Source organism: Diadema antillarum, unplaced genomic scaffold (assembly GCF_040938485.1).
Source record: "Diadema antillarum isolate AM-2024a unplaced genomic scaffold, OU_Dant_1.0 seq00000250_RagTag, whole genome shotgun sequence".
Lineage (NCBI taxonomy): Eukaryota > Metazoa > Echinodermata > Echinoidea > Diadematoida > Diadematidae > Diadema > Diadema antillarum.
In genome coordinates, this window is record NW_027271294.1 from 679,037 (window position 1) to 698,304 (window position 19,268).

At 40.3% G+C, this 19,268-nt stretch overlaps 1 protein-coding gene across 1 annotated transcript in view; it reads right to left on the reverse strand.

The window, feature by feature from the left end:
* The window catches only part of LOC139729710 (serine/threonine-protein kinase NLK2-like), a 105,827-nt gene that overhangs the window by 16,105 nt on the left and 70,454 nt on the right, over positions 1–19,268 (reverse strand). Inside the window, exons 4-6 of the mRNA XM_071640640.1 lie at positions 14,065–14,164; positions 11,154–11,246; positions 948–1,157 (exon numbers count right to left, since the gene is read on the reverse strand). Coding sequence (XP_071496741.1) covers positions 948–1,157; positions 11,154–11,246; positions 14,065–14,164 — 403 coding nt within the window. The remainder of the gene's footprint in view (positions 1–947; positions 1,158–11,153; positions 11,247–14,064; positions 14,165–19,268) is intronic.

Below are 19,268 nucleotides of genomic sequence, written 5' to 3' on the forward strand. Positions count from 1 at the left end.
CATATATTTCAGTTAACAATTTTAGAGGTTAAAATTCATGCCCATTTTTGTTTTATTTTAGATATTCTTAGAAAGTTTTGATTTCTTCATAAGTCAAAGTTCCTGCAATATCATGTTCAGTCATGTTCCTACTTCAGTATAATGCTGACCACCATCATGTTCAGCAATTCACAAAAGTTTCAAGCCAAAAATGCTTCAGGTTTTACAGTAATTTACACACATCACCTTCGCAATCCGAGCCAACAAGGCCTACTTCCACATGTTTCTGTTAGAAATGTGAGCTGAACTTTCAGGACTATGTAGCATGCTGAGTGGGAAGGCTGGTCTGATTCAGAGTACAGTCAAGAATCCCTGTAACAAATAGTGTACAGCCTTATCACTGATCTCTATGTAAGTACACACACAGCCACAGAATCTCGACTAGAGTTGACCATTACCAATGAGCGTACGCTTCAATGCATGTATTTACTGACCGATGCTATTCGTGGCTTTCGTATGTATCCCGGTGGGCAGCGAATGAATTGGACAACCCACGAATCCCTATGCTATCACCTCTTTACGTTTTAGAAGCAGGAAGGCTCTGTAAAGCCTGCTGCACACTATATGATCAGACCAGTTGTGCGACCTTAAGACCAGAAGTGTGACGTCACAGTCTTGCCAGTTTCCAGTCGTGCGACTGAGTCTTAGTGCCAGTCATAGAGATTTGACATGTCAAATTTCCATGACTGGTCGTGGGCTTTTAGCCATTTACAATACAGCAAATTGCAAGCGCACACAGTGCGCAATGCATGTGCTTCTCTTTTGGATGCAGTGAAGCCAAAGCGGTCATAAGCCTAGTTGTGTAGTGTGATCGTATAGTGTGCAGTGTCGAGTCGTGCGACTATTCGTACGACGTAGGGTCGTGCGACCGGTCTGATCGTATAGTGTGCGGTGGGCTTACGACTCACCTGTGTGATGGGACTCTGGGCCTGAAAGAGGATGCGCCGGCCGAGCAGCTCGGCAAAGATGCAGCCCACCGACCACATGTCCACCGCCGAGGTGTAGTGCTTGCTGCCCACCAGGATCTCTGGTGCTCGGTAGTACTGGGTCACAACCTCCTGGGTCATGTGTTTGCTTGTGTCCGGTTCCTCCACTCGGGCCAGCCCAAAGTCACACACCTGACATATACAGGAATTGGGGGGGGGGGGAAGAAGAGAATGGTCGAAGGATAAAGAAAAGGGGAAGAAATACCAAGAAGCTTTTAGTTAGGTGGTAGTAACAAGACATCCACTGGCATTTACACGTTCAGAAATTATCATTTCAGTCTCGAAAGCATTTTAAAAAAACCAAAAATGAATCTCACATTCTGTGTAGGAAGACTCTCCTTGGTTGAGGAATAACTCCAAAGGCATCACCTTCATGCAAACTCCTGAGAATGTAAATATTTTCTTCCTTAAAAGGTCACCCTACAAGTAGAGTGACAAAACATTACCACTGACTTTGTGTACAGCTCTCATCTGTATCAGTCCCCATGGGGCTGTATCGGGTTACCACAGCTTGTCAATACCTTTGCTCTTTCAAAGTCGTACAATTTAATCTGCAAAAAGTATCATTGTCCTTTAAAAGAATGAATGCACACAGGCACACAGAAGAAAAACACAAACAAAAGAACACATGCATGCACACATACACACACCTGCTTGTAGAAATACATTTCATACCTCCTGTATAGATACAAGCGAGAAAAAAAAGAAAAGAAGAAAAACATTTGTATTTTTTTAATGTCCATGTACTGTAGCTGGAAATTGCACACTTGTAAACACAGATCAAACTGTCAAAAATCGATAACAGTGAAACGTGATGTTGAAATCATTCCTACGGAGTTAGAAAGGCCAGCCATAATGAGGATGCAAGCCCAGAGACAGCTGATGTAGACACCAGCAAAGGAATGGATAGCAGAAGAAATGAGTGGGACAATTAAGAACCGTTACTATGGCAACAAGGATGACAATGGGCCATGCCTTCGGGTCCTGGGTTCCTCATCAATCACTGAAAAACAGACAAACAAATTGATGTAATCTCCTTTCCCACTCAATGCACAACCCCGCCATCTCTTGAAGGTCAAGTTCTAATCAATAACCTATGGTTTAGTCCTTGCTATTCTCCTATGTTTGTCTGTTTGTTTGCCTTGTTTGGCTGTTTGTTTGTTCTTTCTGGTGAGGATGGAGAGGAAATGGAAGGCCATGATGTTTTTAAGATGCATCATAATGACAGCACGCTGTTGTCTGTCTGTGAATGTGGTACAACAGATATGACAACGAAGGCGGCCTATGTTCACTGAAATCCATGGAAGATTTAAAATACTGTAAAACGAGGAATGTTTGCGTGCATTTTAATTTTGCGAGCGCCAAGATTTGCGAAATTAAAATGCACGTGAAAGTTCTTGTCTACACTATGTGCACTGAATGCCAGTGGCAGTTTGCGAAAATATCATGCCGCAAAAAAGGCCGTCGGCTCCAATTCGTGAAAAATTCGTGCCGTGAATATATCATGTTTTACAGTAGTACACTGGCAGTGGAAAGGAAGTGGAATGCCGTGTGCTATGTGTGTCTGTGAGTGGTGTGCATGTGTATGTGGGTGTGGTATGTTTGTCTATTTGTCCATCTATCAGTCTGTCAGTCTGTCTGTTTGTGTATGCATGTGCAAACACACTCAGACACACACACACATACACATACACACCTACATGACTGATCATGCAACATGACCATTCTCCAGTTACGTGTTCTCCTTCCTTCAACCGTGTCCTGCCCTACAATCTCCATACAGGTGTTGTACAGGTCACCACCAGGAGGGCCGCATGCCCCGGGGGACACTCCAATACTTCCCCTTAACATTTGTCTTTTTCTCTCGTGGTAGAGAACGATCGAAAACGGGCAAACAGTGAGGGCAAACCCACTCCTTGTGGTCGTATAATTGCATTTGACAATGCTCGCAGTAGAAAACATCAGGTAGGCCTGACTCTGAAAAGTGTGAAAATAGCATGACTGCGGGTTCAGCGACCAACAATTCATCAAGGACAGCCACCTAGACAACAATCCATCTCTTCTTGGGAATACAACAAAGATCTACACATTGTGGAGTTTGCAACATACACAAAAAGATGTCACTGACAAGTATGTGGATAAACATGCTTGATCTCTCAACCTTACGATGAGGTTTTGTTCATGTCGATTCATAATCTGAAAATCATATTCTGAAAACAGCACACTTTATAATTGCGGATTGCTCAATGCATTTTTGCCTCATTCAATCAAACTAACCCAATATCTCAGTAGTGTTTTTTTGTTTGCTTGTTTTTTTGTGTTTTTTTTTTAATCTAAAGAGAATCCATATCTAGAATACTTTTATAACAAAATAACAGAGTTATCTGGTTTCACCAGCAGGAGTCAGAAGTCACCATGTTTGGTCTAATGCACCCATTTCAGTTACTTTAATAACTGCAGTGATGCCAAGCCTCATCTATGAATAGACGATAGCATTTCCCGTCATATCCCCTTCCTTGACCCTCCATAGACGTATGTACGTGATATGTCAGCCCTCCTTGGTGTTGCAATTCTCAAGTAATGATAGATCCACATGCCCAGTTTTTGTGATTGCTTTTCACTCATCCAGTCCAGAGCATCCCTGCCTCGAAAACAGCATCCCTGCCCTAACTCATTTTCTCTCTGTATCTTTAGGTGAAAATGCGACGAGCTATAACTGTATGATGACTTTGAACTATCACGATCACGTGAAAATCACTGTTGTGTTGAACACTGGTAAATGGGAACCAAAGTAGATGGAACCTACAGAGGTCAAATTTGATTAAAAATCTCATGCCCATTTCACCCTAATCAGGCCACAATCAATAATCTGACCACCATAAATCTAATGAGGCTCAAAAGATAAACACAATAATACCCAGACACTTGGTATTACCATCATTTTGTCTACATTTCATCATGCCTCCAGCACAATTTTGGGGTGGAGCTATTTATAAGTTCTGAATCATGAAATCTCTTTGATTTATGAAGTGACAATTTCATAGAAGCCATTGATATGAATTCTCAAGATGATTTGAAGACATTTAGTACCCACACCCCCTAATGATCATTCTCACTTCCTGACAACCTGAACCATTATCTTTTGTCCAACTTTCATCTCCATCCCTCATTTTTGGGGAGGGGGGAGGGGGGGGGGGTTAGTTCATGTTTTCACTAGCTTTGTTTCATCATCTTCCTCCGGTTTGCTTTGCTCTGTCACCGTATATCTCAATCAGGTTTGATAGGAAAATAAACATGATTGAATGATGCTTCGGGGACACAGCGAAGAAACTCTGTTCCTCATAAGACGAGGCAAACGACGGCCATCCTAGGTTGTCTTTAAACGCACGATGCGCACTTGGGGGTTTGGTCCCCACGATGCAAACCGGAACTTCATCCCATGACGAAAGTCGACCTCCGCTTCCCGGGGTCATCCCTAATTGATGCAGGATTAAATGAGAATCACTTGCGACTCTTCTTGCCCCGTGGACGGCCTGGAGGAACAGACTGGGGCCAGACTGCAGCAGCTGAGCCTGTCTCATTATTCAAGCTCCACTTCACGCGGCCCAGAAACACACTTCAATCTTCGCCACGTCCGGCTGGAGGAGCAAGCTTGCTGGGAAGGAAAGAAACTATACTCCAGCCCAGACAAGCTTGCTGAAAGAAAGAAAGAAAAAAAAAAGGTTGTCCCCAGCCCAGATGGAAAATGAAATTAATCTAGAATAGAACAATCTCCCAAACTGCATGATTAAAGTGGTATCAAGCCATAACCAGCTAATCACACTTGTGCTTAATTTTCCCTCTCTTCACAAAGTTCCGCCTGCATTCTCTGGAAGATACAAATAACTTGTAGTCTTGACTATCATCATTTTAAATTCCTGTAAAACTGACTCCACGCCAACAACAAAAAAGGCATATGTCTTGCCGTGAACAACCTCAATTCTTGGAGAACATGTTTCCAAGTAGCAATATTAAGTTTAGTCTAATCCCATGTGGCTAACCATTGCAGTAATCCACACTTGCATAGCCACAGACAGTGTTATCCTTGCTAACTTGAGTCACTGTCATGTGTAATAGCAATCCTTGTGGTAGGACACATCACATCATTCTCCTCATGGGTTTTCTATCTCTTCATTTTAAAAGGTAACAAGTATTTCCTCTCCACACGACTAGAATAAACTTTGAGCACTTGAAATATTTCAAAAGTCCCACAGACCAGTGTGCTGACCATTTAGCTCCTCAAAAAAAACAAAAACAAAGTCAACAAACACAAAAAACAAAGATCTGTGATGAAATGATAATTTTGGCTCATCATAAGTGTCCACTTTTTGGACGAAATCTGTGAACATTGCCCAATTGCTTTCCAACCAGTAAGTTTGAAAGTATTGATTGTTTCATTCCATTTTGAGGCAAAGATGTCCAGTAATGTATTGGTGGTTGAATACAATTCAGAATTCTACAAGAATATCTTTATAACAGCAGAGCATAACATCTGATCAGAATCCTATACCTTCATTGACATCATGTCTCCTCACGATGTCATTCGGAAATAACCTTTTGTATAGCCAATGAATTCTATTTAGTAAAAATTAACCCCACCAGTATCACGAGAGCAGATTCACTTCTTATACTCCCCCCCCCCCCCCCCCCCCCACATCAACATTGATCATCAAGATTCTGGGGTGTGGTCCACCTATGAGCAGTACATTGAATTGAATGAACAAAAATGGGAAACACAGAGAGTCACTTCTTTTTATCATCAATTTGAGAGCTTTGTCATAACTCTACAGGGAGAGGTGTACACACCTCCAATTAGCCCCTCCCTGAATGACCAGAATCAATAGACCACTCTTCAACCAGACTGTACTCCACTCTTCTCCTCAAGTGCAACTGACGTGGCCCAGAAAATGGGAGCGGCCCAGAACAGAAAATAGAGCAGCCTAGAAAAAAACAAAACGAAGAAATGAGGCACCCACGAAAAGACACAAAGAAAAAAAAAATGGAGCAGGATTAGGTGCTAACAATTTGCATATCCACAGAAATAACCACTGTGTCATTGGAACCGTGGTAATGAGGTTGCAAATAGACTCCTCCACACTGCTGCTCCAATCAACAATCTGCTTACATTGTTTAACACCTGCTGCTGAAATTTGATAAACCATTTCTGGTGAACAGATCAAAAATGGCTGCTGTGATCAGCACGAAAAAATAATAATATGGAGATACCCACACAACTCAACCAAAATTTTCAGATAAATGCTCTATACTAATACTCCATGTCCAGCAGATCTCTTTTTTATTCACTTCTTTCATGTCCAGCTGTTTTCCATTCTGAAAACTTTCTGGATGAAGTAAAATTATGACTGTCAAAGTACTATTCAAATTTAGGAAAATTGACACACACACACAAGCAAAAATGCCTAGGAAGTCTACAAAGTTGGAACAATAGAGCTCTCAGAATAGAACTCCACTTTTTTTTTTTAATGACTCACTTAATCATAACTGTGATCATCAACTCAATAGGATCATTAATGAAGATAAACAAAATACTTCCTTCTCGCTTGCACTTTGTCTTCTTAACACGCTAACCCTGTAAATTTTACTTCAAAGCTTGGAACATTCCCAAAAAATGACGGATTAAATACTGTTAAAGCTAGCAATTCGTTTTCAGTCACTTCCATCCCCCCCCCCCCCCCAGTCTCAGCACAGATCTGCTAAACATCATCATGTATAAATGGCTGACGGCACACACTGTCAGCTAGATAAATTAAAGGCACATGTGTAGCAGCCTTTCCTCCAACAACTCTGGCCTACTGTGACAAAAGGTAGGAAATAACAACACTAACCATCTTAGTATATCCCTGCTGCTAACAAGGCTTGGCTTCCAAGGTGAACATTATAAGTCCAATATTATTCAAAAGCCCTCATAACTCAGATTTTGATCATTTTCAATCCGTTCCCTTTTGCCAAATGAGGGCTGAATTCTTCTCCAATTTCATAAAGTTATCATCGAATTATGTCAGTTGGCATCTAATTAGCATGAACACATGGCAAGACCAAATTTGCTCTTTGACCTCTGATGACAAACTCCTTTGTTCTGTTTTCTTTGTGTTATGTATGTTAATAAGAATCTTGTCATTTTGGAGTGAAGTGTGTTTTACATAATATGTTTCTTTCTTGGAGATGATACTTCTTGGTGAATTGATATATTTCCTGCACATGTTGTTACTTTAGGCTACAAAAAGCTTATTGCTGTTTGATACTACCTCTGGGTCACGAGTGTGGCTAGCCTCTCCTGGCTACGACCTTCAAGAAAGAGGAACAATTGGAACAAAGAGACAAAGAACATGGCTGGACCATGAAGTAGCTCCTTGGATGGATGTAGGAGACCCCGCTCTTCCGGTCCGAGAGAGACAAAGAACATGGACAGACCACGAAGTCGCTCCATGGATGGACGTAGGAGAACCCGCCCTTTTGGTCCGAGTGTGTGCAGCTTCAACGACGACGACATGCCAGACAGACCATGAATTACAGCGAGTTATATAGCATCATTACCCCTGCACCCAAGCAACTGAAAATAAATACTGATGTTTTGGCAACAACACATCAAAACAACGCTACCATAACTTTCTACAAGACATCTTGCTGCAGAGGTACAAGACGGGATATGAGCGACAGAAATATAGATCCAGATAGAAATATGGATACAAAGAGACAGACAGACAGACAAACAAACAGATGAAGAACAATGTGCTTGCTGGCTTCTCTGTGTCCTATATCACTTACTTTGCTCACGAAAGTTGTTCTTTTTCAAAAGAAGAGACAGAAAAAAAGTGCATCAGTCTAATTGTGCACGGGTGTGTAAATTGTTCTGAATAATTCATGCTATTTTCAATCTTGTAGCCTTCTTCCATTTTTTTTTTTTTTTTTTGGGGGGGGGGGGTCAGGTCATGTGATACAATCTGACATGAGTCAAAGAGATATGTGAAATCAAGCATGAAACTAAATACCCTCATATCAGTTTGCAAAGTCCGTCACATCATATTTCATATATTCATCAAAACCAACTCCTGTTCCTCCGCCCTTCTCTGAATGCACTTCTCCCATCTTGCTTCGCAGTGCTTGTGAAGGGGCACATTTTTTAACTGTAACAAAATCATTGGTACTGCCAGGCATTATGCTTGGTCAGACAAAGAAGGGTTTCTGACTTGCAAAAGAGCTCGTTTGTAAATATGTTCATTTACAAATTCAATGCAAAATCAACCCAAATGTGAAAGTCTGAAATCAAACTTCTGAAATTACATTCAACCATTGAGGATCCAGGGGTGCATCTAATCAAGTTCACTTGATTCTGATGTGCATCTGCATAATTGATAAGGGGGTGGAGCATAGCTTGACCTTGTATTCACTTCCCTTAGTTGCATGCACTTGTATACGCACACATATTCTGGCATGTAAGCATATCGATAGCAACATTCACACACACCCAAAATCTTCACGGTTTTGGAAAATCTTTAAAAACTTGCGTCACACTTTGGTCATTCTTTAGGAATGCGCAGACAAGATATTGCAAGCACTTCATTTGCTGCCAAGCAATTTTGTGTGTTTGCGTGACTGAGAGTGTGTGTAAAAGGGGCAAAAGAAAAATTGATTTTTTTTTTAATGGCAATGCAAAATCCGATAACTCCTGCGTGTGAATGCAGATAATGAGAGTTATGCCTGTTTCATTCCCTGACCATGAAGTTTGAGCACACGTACAGCTGCTATATGGAGTCTGCACTTAGCCTGCAATGGGCATAGAGACCCATTTCAGTGTCTGAACACTGCTAATGCCAACACACATTGTATTTGGAAATGCGTTTCTGAAACACAATTACCAACAATTCTTTGTTCAGTCCTAAAAAAGCGTTGCATTGGTATTCCTGGGTGGCGTCATGGTATCTGCAAGATTTATCTCTGTAATTTGAAGATGGGGATTTCATTTTAAGCCCAAGAGTGATATACAACTAATTACCCCGTAATTCCTTCTGAATTCCAAAGATTTTTGCCCTGATTAAGGTAACTTGACATAAGATGAGTCAATATCATGAAATGCGCCTCACAGCATGAAGGGGGGAAAAATGACACAGAAATCTACAAGCAGCACCACATGCCGTATTAGTCTCAACTTAAGACTTTTCCCTGAGGAAATTTGTGGCCTCTAGAAATGATCCTATTGAGAATGATATTGACCGATCCTGCTTGATTTGCAAAGTATGTCTACTTGTTTGATATCACATCTCCTTCAAAAAGGCAAAATTTTTTGACTCTCCATTGGCTGGCTCTGGCGATGTTACTGTGGAGAGATGACCAGTTAGGAAAGCCACGGGAATGGAAACGAGACTAGCGAAGATGGTGGCACAAAGGGGGGAAGCTGGCATTCCTGGCAAGTGAGACGGAGTACCCTGGCAGTAATACGCCATGACAACTTCTGTCTACAAGTTATCAATAACCAAGCATGCTTATGAATAATGGGACCCTATTTACCCACATTAAAGCCTGTCTTCTCTATATGGTGAGATTTGGCAGTGGAGGGGAAGAAAAAAAAAACACCCTGCAAAACTGCAAAGGGCAAGAGAGTTTGCTGCCTACAAAAAGGGGAAGAGATTCTTTGATTACAGCAAGATTGCAGGAGATTAAATGAGAATTGCAGGATAACCTCACAAAACTGCATGTATAATGTTCAGCCATCAGCTGTTATGATCTGCAACACTGGTGATTGCTTGGCTGATTTATCAGATTCATTTTTGCCTGTACAACATATCAAACTTAAAGTTGTATTCGTGATATTGGCTTGCTTTGAGCAAGTCTCTTAATTTTGACTTTGTATGAGGAATGCATGAATATATCTTTAAAAATTTTTATCCTAGTCACTGGAAAAACACATACATACATATATGCATATATATATATATATATATATACATATACACAAACAGTTCTAGAAATGTATCACATTCAGAATGATTATAAATGCCACAAATATATCTTTTCTGTACAGGTGATGTCTGGTGTTAAAAATATCATGAGGTGCAACTTTTGCTCACTCTGCCATTGATCAAAATTCAAACATATTTTCCGTAAATTTCATTGAATTTTCATGATCTGCTTGAGGCATCTGTCTGATCAGGTGCTGAACCTTTTAAAAGGGGAAAACATTGCATGCATTGTGATTCCAGGAGGAATACATTGACATGTTTGTGTCATCGCAGTCACAAATTTAACATCCAAATGATGAGCCCCAGCTAATGGCTACTGGCTTCAAGACAGCTTCACCTGCACTTCTGCCCGTGCGATGAATATATGACCATTCAACCTTCTTTGTTATATGACCCTGACAAGGCCTACACTTACACAAGGACTTTCATATACATGTATAGAAACACATTTCATGCTTCTCCAGTTGTTTTTGTGCTTCCTAGTTTTTTCCTTGACAAATTTTAAATTTACGTTTGATTAATGCTATGCACGGCAATATTTTCAAATTTAGTACTGTTGACAATATCCTTTTATCATAACAACTAACAAATGTTCTTGCTGTACACAGACAGATTTTGTATAAATGTTGGGTTTTTTTTTTGCATATTGTTTTTCAAATGAGCCATATTGTACAAGCTCTGCTTTTTAGTGGATCACTCTTTTCCATCACTTTATTTGCTTTATAATGTCATTTTTGCAAAGTATATTACATTGTTTCATATATACTGTACATTAATTTTTTGAACATATATTCTGTACTATACTTTATAATTTGTACTTTTTTTAATAGAGCATTACTTCTTTACTCGTATATTTTGTGTTATGCATTGCCATTTGTTCAATGAAAATAAACTAACTGAATTTAATCAAACTGAAACAAATTCTTCCTTGATTATAGGTGCAAATTTGCTATGTCTGCATTATAGATTGGCAGACATATCTTTTTTATTATCATTAGGGGGGGGGGACATCCATTCACAATGAAAATCACGTTTCTCTTTATTCCACAAAATAAAAATGACCAAAAAGTGTTTCATATCACATTGAATAAATCAAGCACCCCATAGTTACCTTTAGTACACAGTTACTGTTGACGAGAAGATTGCCCGGCTTAATATCCCTATGTAAGATACCCGCTGAGTGCAAGTACTTGAGACCTGTGAGTGAAAAGTAAGCACAATTCAAAACGATTAAACTTCACATCAAAAACTCTGTGCGAGTGAAAACCTTAACAAATACATACACAAGATAATCTCGTAACTAAAGATACAGTGTTAGCACGGTAGGAGTGATTTGCGTTACACAGAACGTTTTTCAAGCCTTTCCCTCAAAATATTCGCAAAAGAGTATATGTTGCCCATAGTACAAAACAGACTTAGGACAGAGCATTCGTGTCATACACAGCAGTACTTCTGCTTTTGTTTATGTAATTTACTCCCATCTCATTATAACCTCAAGTGTCTATGGCACAAATAACGACCGCAGAATTGCCTTCAGTAATTGATCTTGTCACCTATCATAGAATAAAAAGTTTAATTGATTATTTGCTCCTCGACCATATTTCCCCTTCCTTCTCTTTTATTCTCGCTCCCACACTGCTTGCAGCTTTTCTGAAAAAATTTATTCGAGTGAAAATCTTGTATCATGTCCTTGTTAATTTACGAGTTCATTGGGATTGTGCAGATCGGAGCTCAAACGTGCGCTGCAGGACGAAGCAGAGATGAAATTTGGAATTGAATTATCCCCGAACCCTCATCTCCCTTTTAAAAAACGCTACCAGTCCTATCCCTAAATCTGATTAACAATGATCCTGTCGGCTCTGCTTAGGTTAATGACCATGAACACACAGGGTGCACACGATGGTGTATTCTCATGTCTGAGCGGCAAAATGGCTTAATTCAGGACGTCACACTGCTGTACACATTACATTGATTCTTACCAGTAATGACATCAGCTTGTATGACACAAAAGCTATTACTGTGTACTTTGCATGTTTTGTAAGCTATTACTATGTACTTTGCATGTTTTGTAATCTATTACTGTGCACTTTGCATGTTTTGTTACTAACTCGACATACGTAAAAGCCTTATACAACAGAAAAAAGTGTGAAAAACCATGACGTCACTACCAGTGTGATGAAAAGCTTAACATGCTTAACATGATTCTTTTTCAGGTGATGCCTTCCATAACCTACTCATTTCTGGAGTTTGAACAAGTTATGTAGCCATAGCCAACCCCTTCATGGTTCGGTCTCTTTCCATGCTCCATATTTGAATCTAAAATGGCTCAAGAATTACATCCTTGCTAAAGCTTCTGTTAACAATTCACATCCAATCCCTTACTGGCAAAAACAATAAATACATAAATAAACAAACAAACAAACCAACAAACAAACAAATAAATAAATAAATAAATAAATAAATAAACATGACACACACCAACACACTCCTCTGTTTCTATAAAAAATTACAGCTCCATATCTTGACTTGCCCTTTAAATGATTACCTACTCAATCCTTGATCCCCAAATTAATGCTTCAATCCACATCTTACAACCCCTCTCATCTGAGAGACCAAAATATGACAAGCATTTGATGTCTCGCACATTTGCGGATTTCATCAAAATAAAGAACTGCGAGAAGAACTAACTACAAGGGGAAATGAAGATTACATTCACCATCGTCACTGCAACACAAGCACACAGATGAAAGCTCATATCCTATCAATAGATCATATTTGCTGAAAACTAAGATATTTTTATTCACATTTTGAGACCATGCCTTCTTATGATATCTTTGTCTCCCCTTTATGGGGGAAAATATCTGTATTTTTAGGAATGACCCCAGGCATTAAAAGATTCCCAATATAGCTTCCAATAGGATTGGCTGCTTAGTCAACATTTCAGTTTCCATCCAAAAGCTTCCATTTCATCAGTGCCATAATGGAGATGAGACATACATTAACTTTGACATTAGAACAACGTGCTATGAAAATATTGTAGAGCTGGTAGAACTATTCAAGGAAAGCATTTCATGTATGAGTGAAATTTGGACTTTATCTTGTTTTTGTAGTTCATTCTCATTCCAAGATCCATCATACTCTCAATGTCATCTCTTCTCTCCAAACCTCAATTATCCCTGTGAAAAGATCCCATCCTCCTCTCCCTTCTACCAGTCTTCTCATTCGAAGATTCCCCATCCCTCACATCCTCACTTCTACCCCATATCACCTCAATCCTTCCTTTCCAGGCATTCCGTATCCCTCCCACCCTTTTAATCTCTCCTATCTTCTATCACACCCCTCTCCATCCTCCTCTTATCCCAGTTCCCATATCCCCCCTCCGCCCCTCCGCCCTTTCTCCCCCCCCACCCCCCCTTCCTCACATCAAACTAAACCTAAACCCTTGTCACAACCCTAACCGAAGTCCTTGGAGAAAATAAGACTGGAGCAAGTGTCATGGGAGCAAATGTCGTGCCACCCTTCCCCCATACTCTCTATTGCTCTGTTCCATCCCCATATTTCAAGATCCAAAATCCTCATCTCTTTACTCCCACCTCACACCCTCAAACACGCTCTCCTCTCTTCCAAATCCCTCCCCTCCTATTCATTCCAACATTCCCGTAGCCCATTCTCTATCTCATTCCCTCCATTTGCCACCATCCTCCCCACCTTCCTCCTTACTCTCCTCCTCCTCATCTCTTTACTCCTACCCCCAAAACCCCTCCTCTTCCCACTCCATCCCCCTCCTATTCATTCCATATCCCCTATAGCCCATTCCCTATCTCCATTCCCTCCATTTGCCACCATCCTCCCCACCTTCCTCCTCCTCCTCATCTCTTTACTCCCACCCCCATATCTTCAAACTCCATTCCCTCCTATTCATTCCAACATCCCCATAGCCCATTCCTATCTCCATTCCCACCATCTACCATCATCCTCCCCACCCTCCTCCTCCTCCTCCTCCTCCCGGCACTCACCTCTGAGTATTTGTAGAGGAAGACCTTGACATGATCTGAGCTGAGAGGCTGTGGAGACACAATGATCTTATGCAGATCGCTCTGGAGTAACTCCGTGACGACGTAGCTGATCAAGGGGCTTGGGTCAAGGAATTAAAATGCAGGCGTCTTTCACTACAGAGGGAGGGGAAAGAAAAGACATCCCCCCCCCAATCCAAGCAATCTGAAATCTAGCTCGGTTCACCCACTCAACAAGCTGTGCTCAATAGTGATCCATCGGTATTTAGTGCAGGGGTGTAAAAGCATCAAGCTCAGTAAATTGCTCTGAACTCAGTCTTAACTACCTCTATCACAATGTCTGGGATTGGAAGAATCACTCCATGTCTTTACTCTTTATTAAAGCAGTGCATAAAAATATGGGCAAGAATATCAACAATCTAATTGAACATTACCTGTCTTATAGGAATCAAGTAAACACACTACATACAGATGGATGGGCCTAAAAGAGATAAATAGCCAAACACAAGACTTAATGAAAAAAAGAAAAAGACTTATGAAGGGATATAAACAATCTAATGGAACATTACCTGTCTTATAGGAATCAAGTAAACACACTACATACAAATGGATGGGCCTAAAAGAGGTATATGGCCAAGCACAGACTTAATGCCCCCCCCCCCAAAAAAAAGAAAGACTTATGAAACACAGAATCAACCATGAGATATAGAATGGAGACATATAATATCTCTTTCTCTCTTCATTTCACATTAATCTACTGAAGATGTTAATCTACATTTACAGTGATATAAGGCATATTCATGAAACAATTCAAAATGAAATGCATGAATCATGTATGATTGTGTAGTTGTTGTTGTTGTTGTTGTTGTTGTTGTTTTTGCCCAGACAATCATGTGAGGATACATATTTCCAACATTAGGAGCAAAACATGTAATTGCAAAGAACATGCCATTTCGATAATCATATTCCATTGGTTGAGAGCAATTTAGGGTAGTTGGTCTAATTAGGAGCGAATTGCTGAACTTGTGTGGGGTTCAAATGTGCACACAAGTCAGAGCATATCAAGTATGATATTCACTGATTGTTTGTTTGTTTTTTCATCAATTGAGGGCATTTCCAATACCTTTCTACGGAACTCTGTCTCAAATTAGCACCCCATATTACGTGCCATATCAGTATGTCAGGTGACTCTTACTACACGCAGCACACTTAAGAACATTGGCAGCGACACATTGCACGTTTCACTAAAAATATCACATTTTCCATCACAGGCACTTCCTGACATCCCACCCATACGTCAGGGCACTTTTTTTTTTCGGAGAACATTGCTGACATGTTTTCATACCCAGCAAAATGAGGCACTCAATAGGACTCCCCTTTTCGTCGGCGTCTCATTTGAGCCGATACGCTGAATGATGGGCCCAGGGCATCTCCCCGCTCACGGAGGAATCCATCACCTCCAGTACGGCCGGACAATCCTGCCATCACGTAGGATATCCTCGAACACGACTGGAATAGATAAACTCTTTCCAAACCTGTCTTGCACTTCTCCTGGTCTTTTTTTTTTTAAATTCCTTTTCTTTCATTTTCTTTTCAGGTGTAGGAGTTGGTAGAGATGGTTGGGCAAAAGGGGGGGGGGGACGGGAGGGGAAATAGATCCCGAGGTGAAATTACAGCAAATTATTGGGATCTGTGTGAGTCATTCATTTGACGTACTTTCACATGGATACAAAAACAGGGAGCACATCCAAATATTATATTATCGATTGCGTACTGTGATTCACCCAACGTCTATTCCTGTATATTGGAAGAAGGAAAAAAAAGGGGGGACAAATCTTCCCTCTTGCCTCGAGGGCCAGTGATTGTTTGTTGATCACACACAATTGGTCTAACATGAAGTCTTATGAGACAGGGATAAGGCTCCCATGTAGGAGAAGGAGGGATGAAAAAAAAAAGGACAACCAAATGATAACAACAAACAAATTGGAATGGGCTAGCTGAACGATGAATTCATAAGCCAGAGCTTCAGTGGAGTAAAACAAAATTCTATCTGACCAATATGGGACCAATCAACCATACCAATATTCACAATCTACCTGCTCACCATCTGGATTTTTTTTTATACCAATGTAAACAGACGCAGATCGCCATTTCATTCTGTACAGAGGCGCTACTGACAATCTAATGAAGGTCTTCTATGTGCATTGAAAAGCCTGGCCCTAAGACTAATAAAGCTCATGAATTTTGCATGACTTCATAACTGCTAATCTTCAATACACATACATGTACAGTGTGGCACCATTTTCAACTGTGTGTGGTTCTAATGCTAGAACGCTGGAGGCAGCATAGTTCTACCTGTAACCCATCTTAATAGGGATGGCGTTTGACTGTAGCAAAGCTAATTACTTTGGAGTACTGGTACTCATTTTCTCTTTTCATAAGTGTCTGGAAAGGTGGTTTCAACGAGGTTATTGAAATTGTGTTATTGATAGGAACTATAAAAAGGAATGATCAAAATTAAGTATAGAGATTTTCATAATACATTCAAGTTAAATAACGGTTATATTCCTCCCCACTTTCGAATCTATGTGCTTTGCAATCAACATATGTCTTGTACATATGCCAATAACTCCACTGAGGACATACACCTTGTACAAATTGGATTGATATCTCCTCCCCATTTTGCATATATTCACATCCATTTTGACAGGCTTACGAGCACAAAATTTGAAGCTATATCAGAAACTCACAGCTGTTTCACATGCTCATAATCTTTCGGCCTACACTTGGTGAATATGTCAAAAATCAAGAGTCACACTGGCCAATATTCAGTCAGTTTGTTTTGGGATCCACTTCCCACTCAGCATCGGTGGCTTTAAAAATGAGGTTTACTCCCAGTGAGCGTGCCTGATTTGAGCAGAATGTCTGGTAGAGATGCACCGCACTCAACCAACAAGCCTATCTGCAACATACAAGACATGCGAAGGCCAGCTGATATTTAAATTAGCCATTGCTGGCGTTCCTGCAAGACACATGAGCACAGCATCATCATCGTCACAAGACAGCAAGCCTCGAGAGAGCGACAGAGAATTTGTCCAAAAGTGAAGAGGACAAAAAAAATAAGAGCATCAGGTTTCTGCTTGTGTGTGTCTTTCTGCTTTTTCTCCCCCTGCCCCTGTGTATATGTCAAACTGCACAAATTTTCATTCATGTCAGTGATAAGCTAATAGCAATTTGCAATTACACTGAAGGCCATGACTTTATGCATGAAGGTCAAGGCCTCTGTGGGGGCTCCCTCCAAGCTCAGGAGCAAAAAACATTTCGCTGACTGCACGTTGTCGTTCAGACTGAACTAAATTGGCTGCCTTCTCTTTCTTGATATCAGATCCTCAAAGTCAAGGTAGAGCACCATTCCCCCTCTCCCCTCCCCCTCCCCCCACCTTCTTCTCCTCCCTAAAGATTAACAGCTCAGGAATAATCACAACTTGTGACACTACCTTTTTAACTTCTCCGAGTGATCAACACTCTTGTGCCAAGTAAGAAATTTCTGCTCATATTCTTCAAGATCTCCTCCACATTGGAAGTCATCACACGCATTTGTGACAACAGCCTGCCATCAACACCGTGTATTGGAAGGCCTCTTTCCTTTTAAATCTATTCCTTCTCTCACTCCTTCTTCCTCTGTCTATCTCTTTTTTCTTTCTCCTTCTCTTTTTTTCTTTCACGTTAAAGCATTTATCCTCTAGTCCAAACTTGTCACTACCGATTCCTTTCCCCACAGCCTGGCGACAAACAAGATGGATGCCACACAATGATCGGAGCAAACTCCTGCTGTCATCGGCTGTTAGGCCACCAGCAATTTTTATTCCCCCGTTGCCATGGCGACCCCATCGCGCCCAAATCTCATCCACCACTTTTTCTGCGCATTGTTATGGAGTATACACGCAGCAACATCTTAATCTCGGCATAGTGATTGAGCGAGAAGCAACCGCAAGAAAGGAAAAAATGCTAAAGTTGTGGCATCATACTTTATGTATCACAGCTGCAAAGTTTGCATAATGGTCGCATCTCTTTAGATCTAACTCATCAATTTTAAGCGAGGTACCTATCATTGCTTTAAATCCCCATTAAAAACAAAAATCAGTCTCTTACTACTACACTGCAATCACTCACTTCTATAAGACATCATAAACTCATAAAGATTTCTGTCATGACCGATTAAGAATGAATTACATTCTATTGGTAGCTCTTGCCTCATCAATAATGTTTCATATTTTGATCGTAAATTATTATCTTTCTTCACTCATTTGGAGTTCATTATCCTATCTGCCACATACTGAAAAACAATGCTAATCTTGGTGGCATAAAATCCTGAGAAATCACACTTTTATGTTCCATTGTGTCACTCTTGGAAGAGGGGAAGATATGAGCATGGTGTTAATATAACAGCAGCAATGCATTTTGATTGGGAGCATACTAAGAGATTGCTACTTTGTGCTCAAAATGCACGATTTATTCAGAAAACACATGATGATTAAGGACACTGTCTTATCGAATCAACTGTCTTATCATATCAATTGATCTGATAAGAAACTATGTTTTATTGAGTCAAATCAAACTGAACTGAACTAAAAACAATGGCATAGCAGTGTCACTGTCTGTTCTGCACAGTGGTGCTAAAAATTGAGAAAGAAATTCTTGAGCAGTCAAATATTCTAAAAACTGCAATGTCACAATCTATATAATTATCTCTGAAAAGGCGTCAGTAGTGCCATAAAAAAACCATATCCCAAATGATTCATGCTGATGCTACTACTAAGAAAGAAAAAAAACAATGATCAAAGGACTATAACTCGGGGGATAAAGTAGCCCAAGTGTTGTTCAGCACACACAAATTGTAATCATACCAGACCTGCAGGTCTACAGTACACTGTTTTGTCCCATCTAAAAATATGGGCCAATTCTACACCTTATAAATACATGATCTCTAGCAAGATGTTGTTGTGCTTCATTCATCTGTATATGAAGATTTCAGACTTACTGTCAAAACAATCAATTCCAACCTAATTCAGCACTGATGAATCAAGAATTTCCAATTAAAGATAAACATGTACCACAATTGAGCTTTGCATGTAATGGACATCAAATTGTAATTACATGTGTAGGATTTGAATGTGCTGCAGGTGACCACCATAACTCAAATCCTGCATACG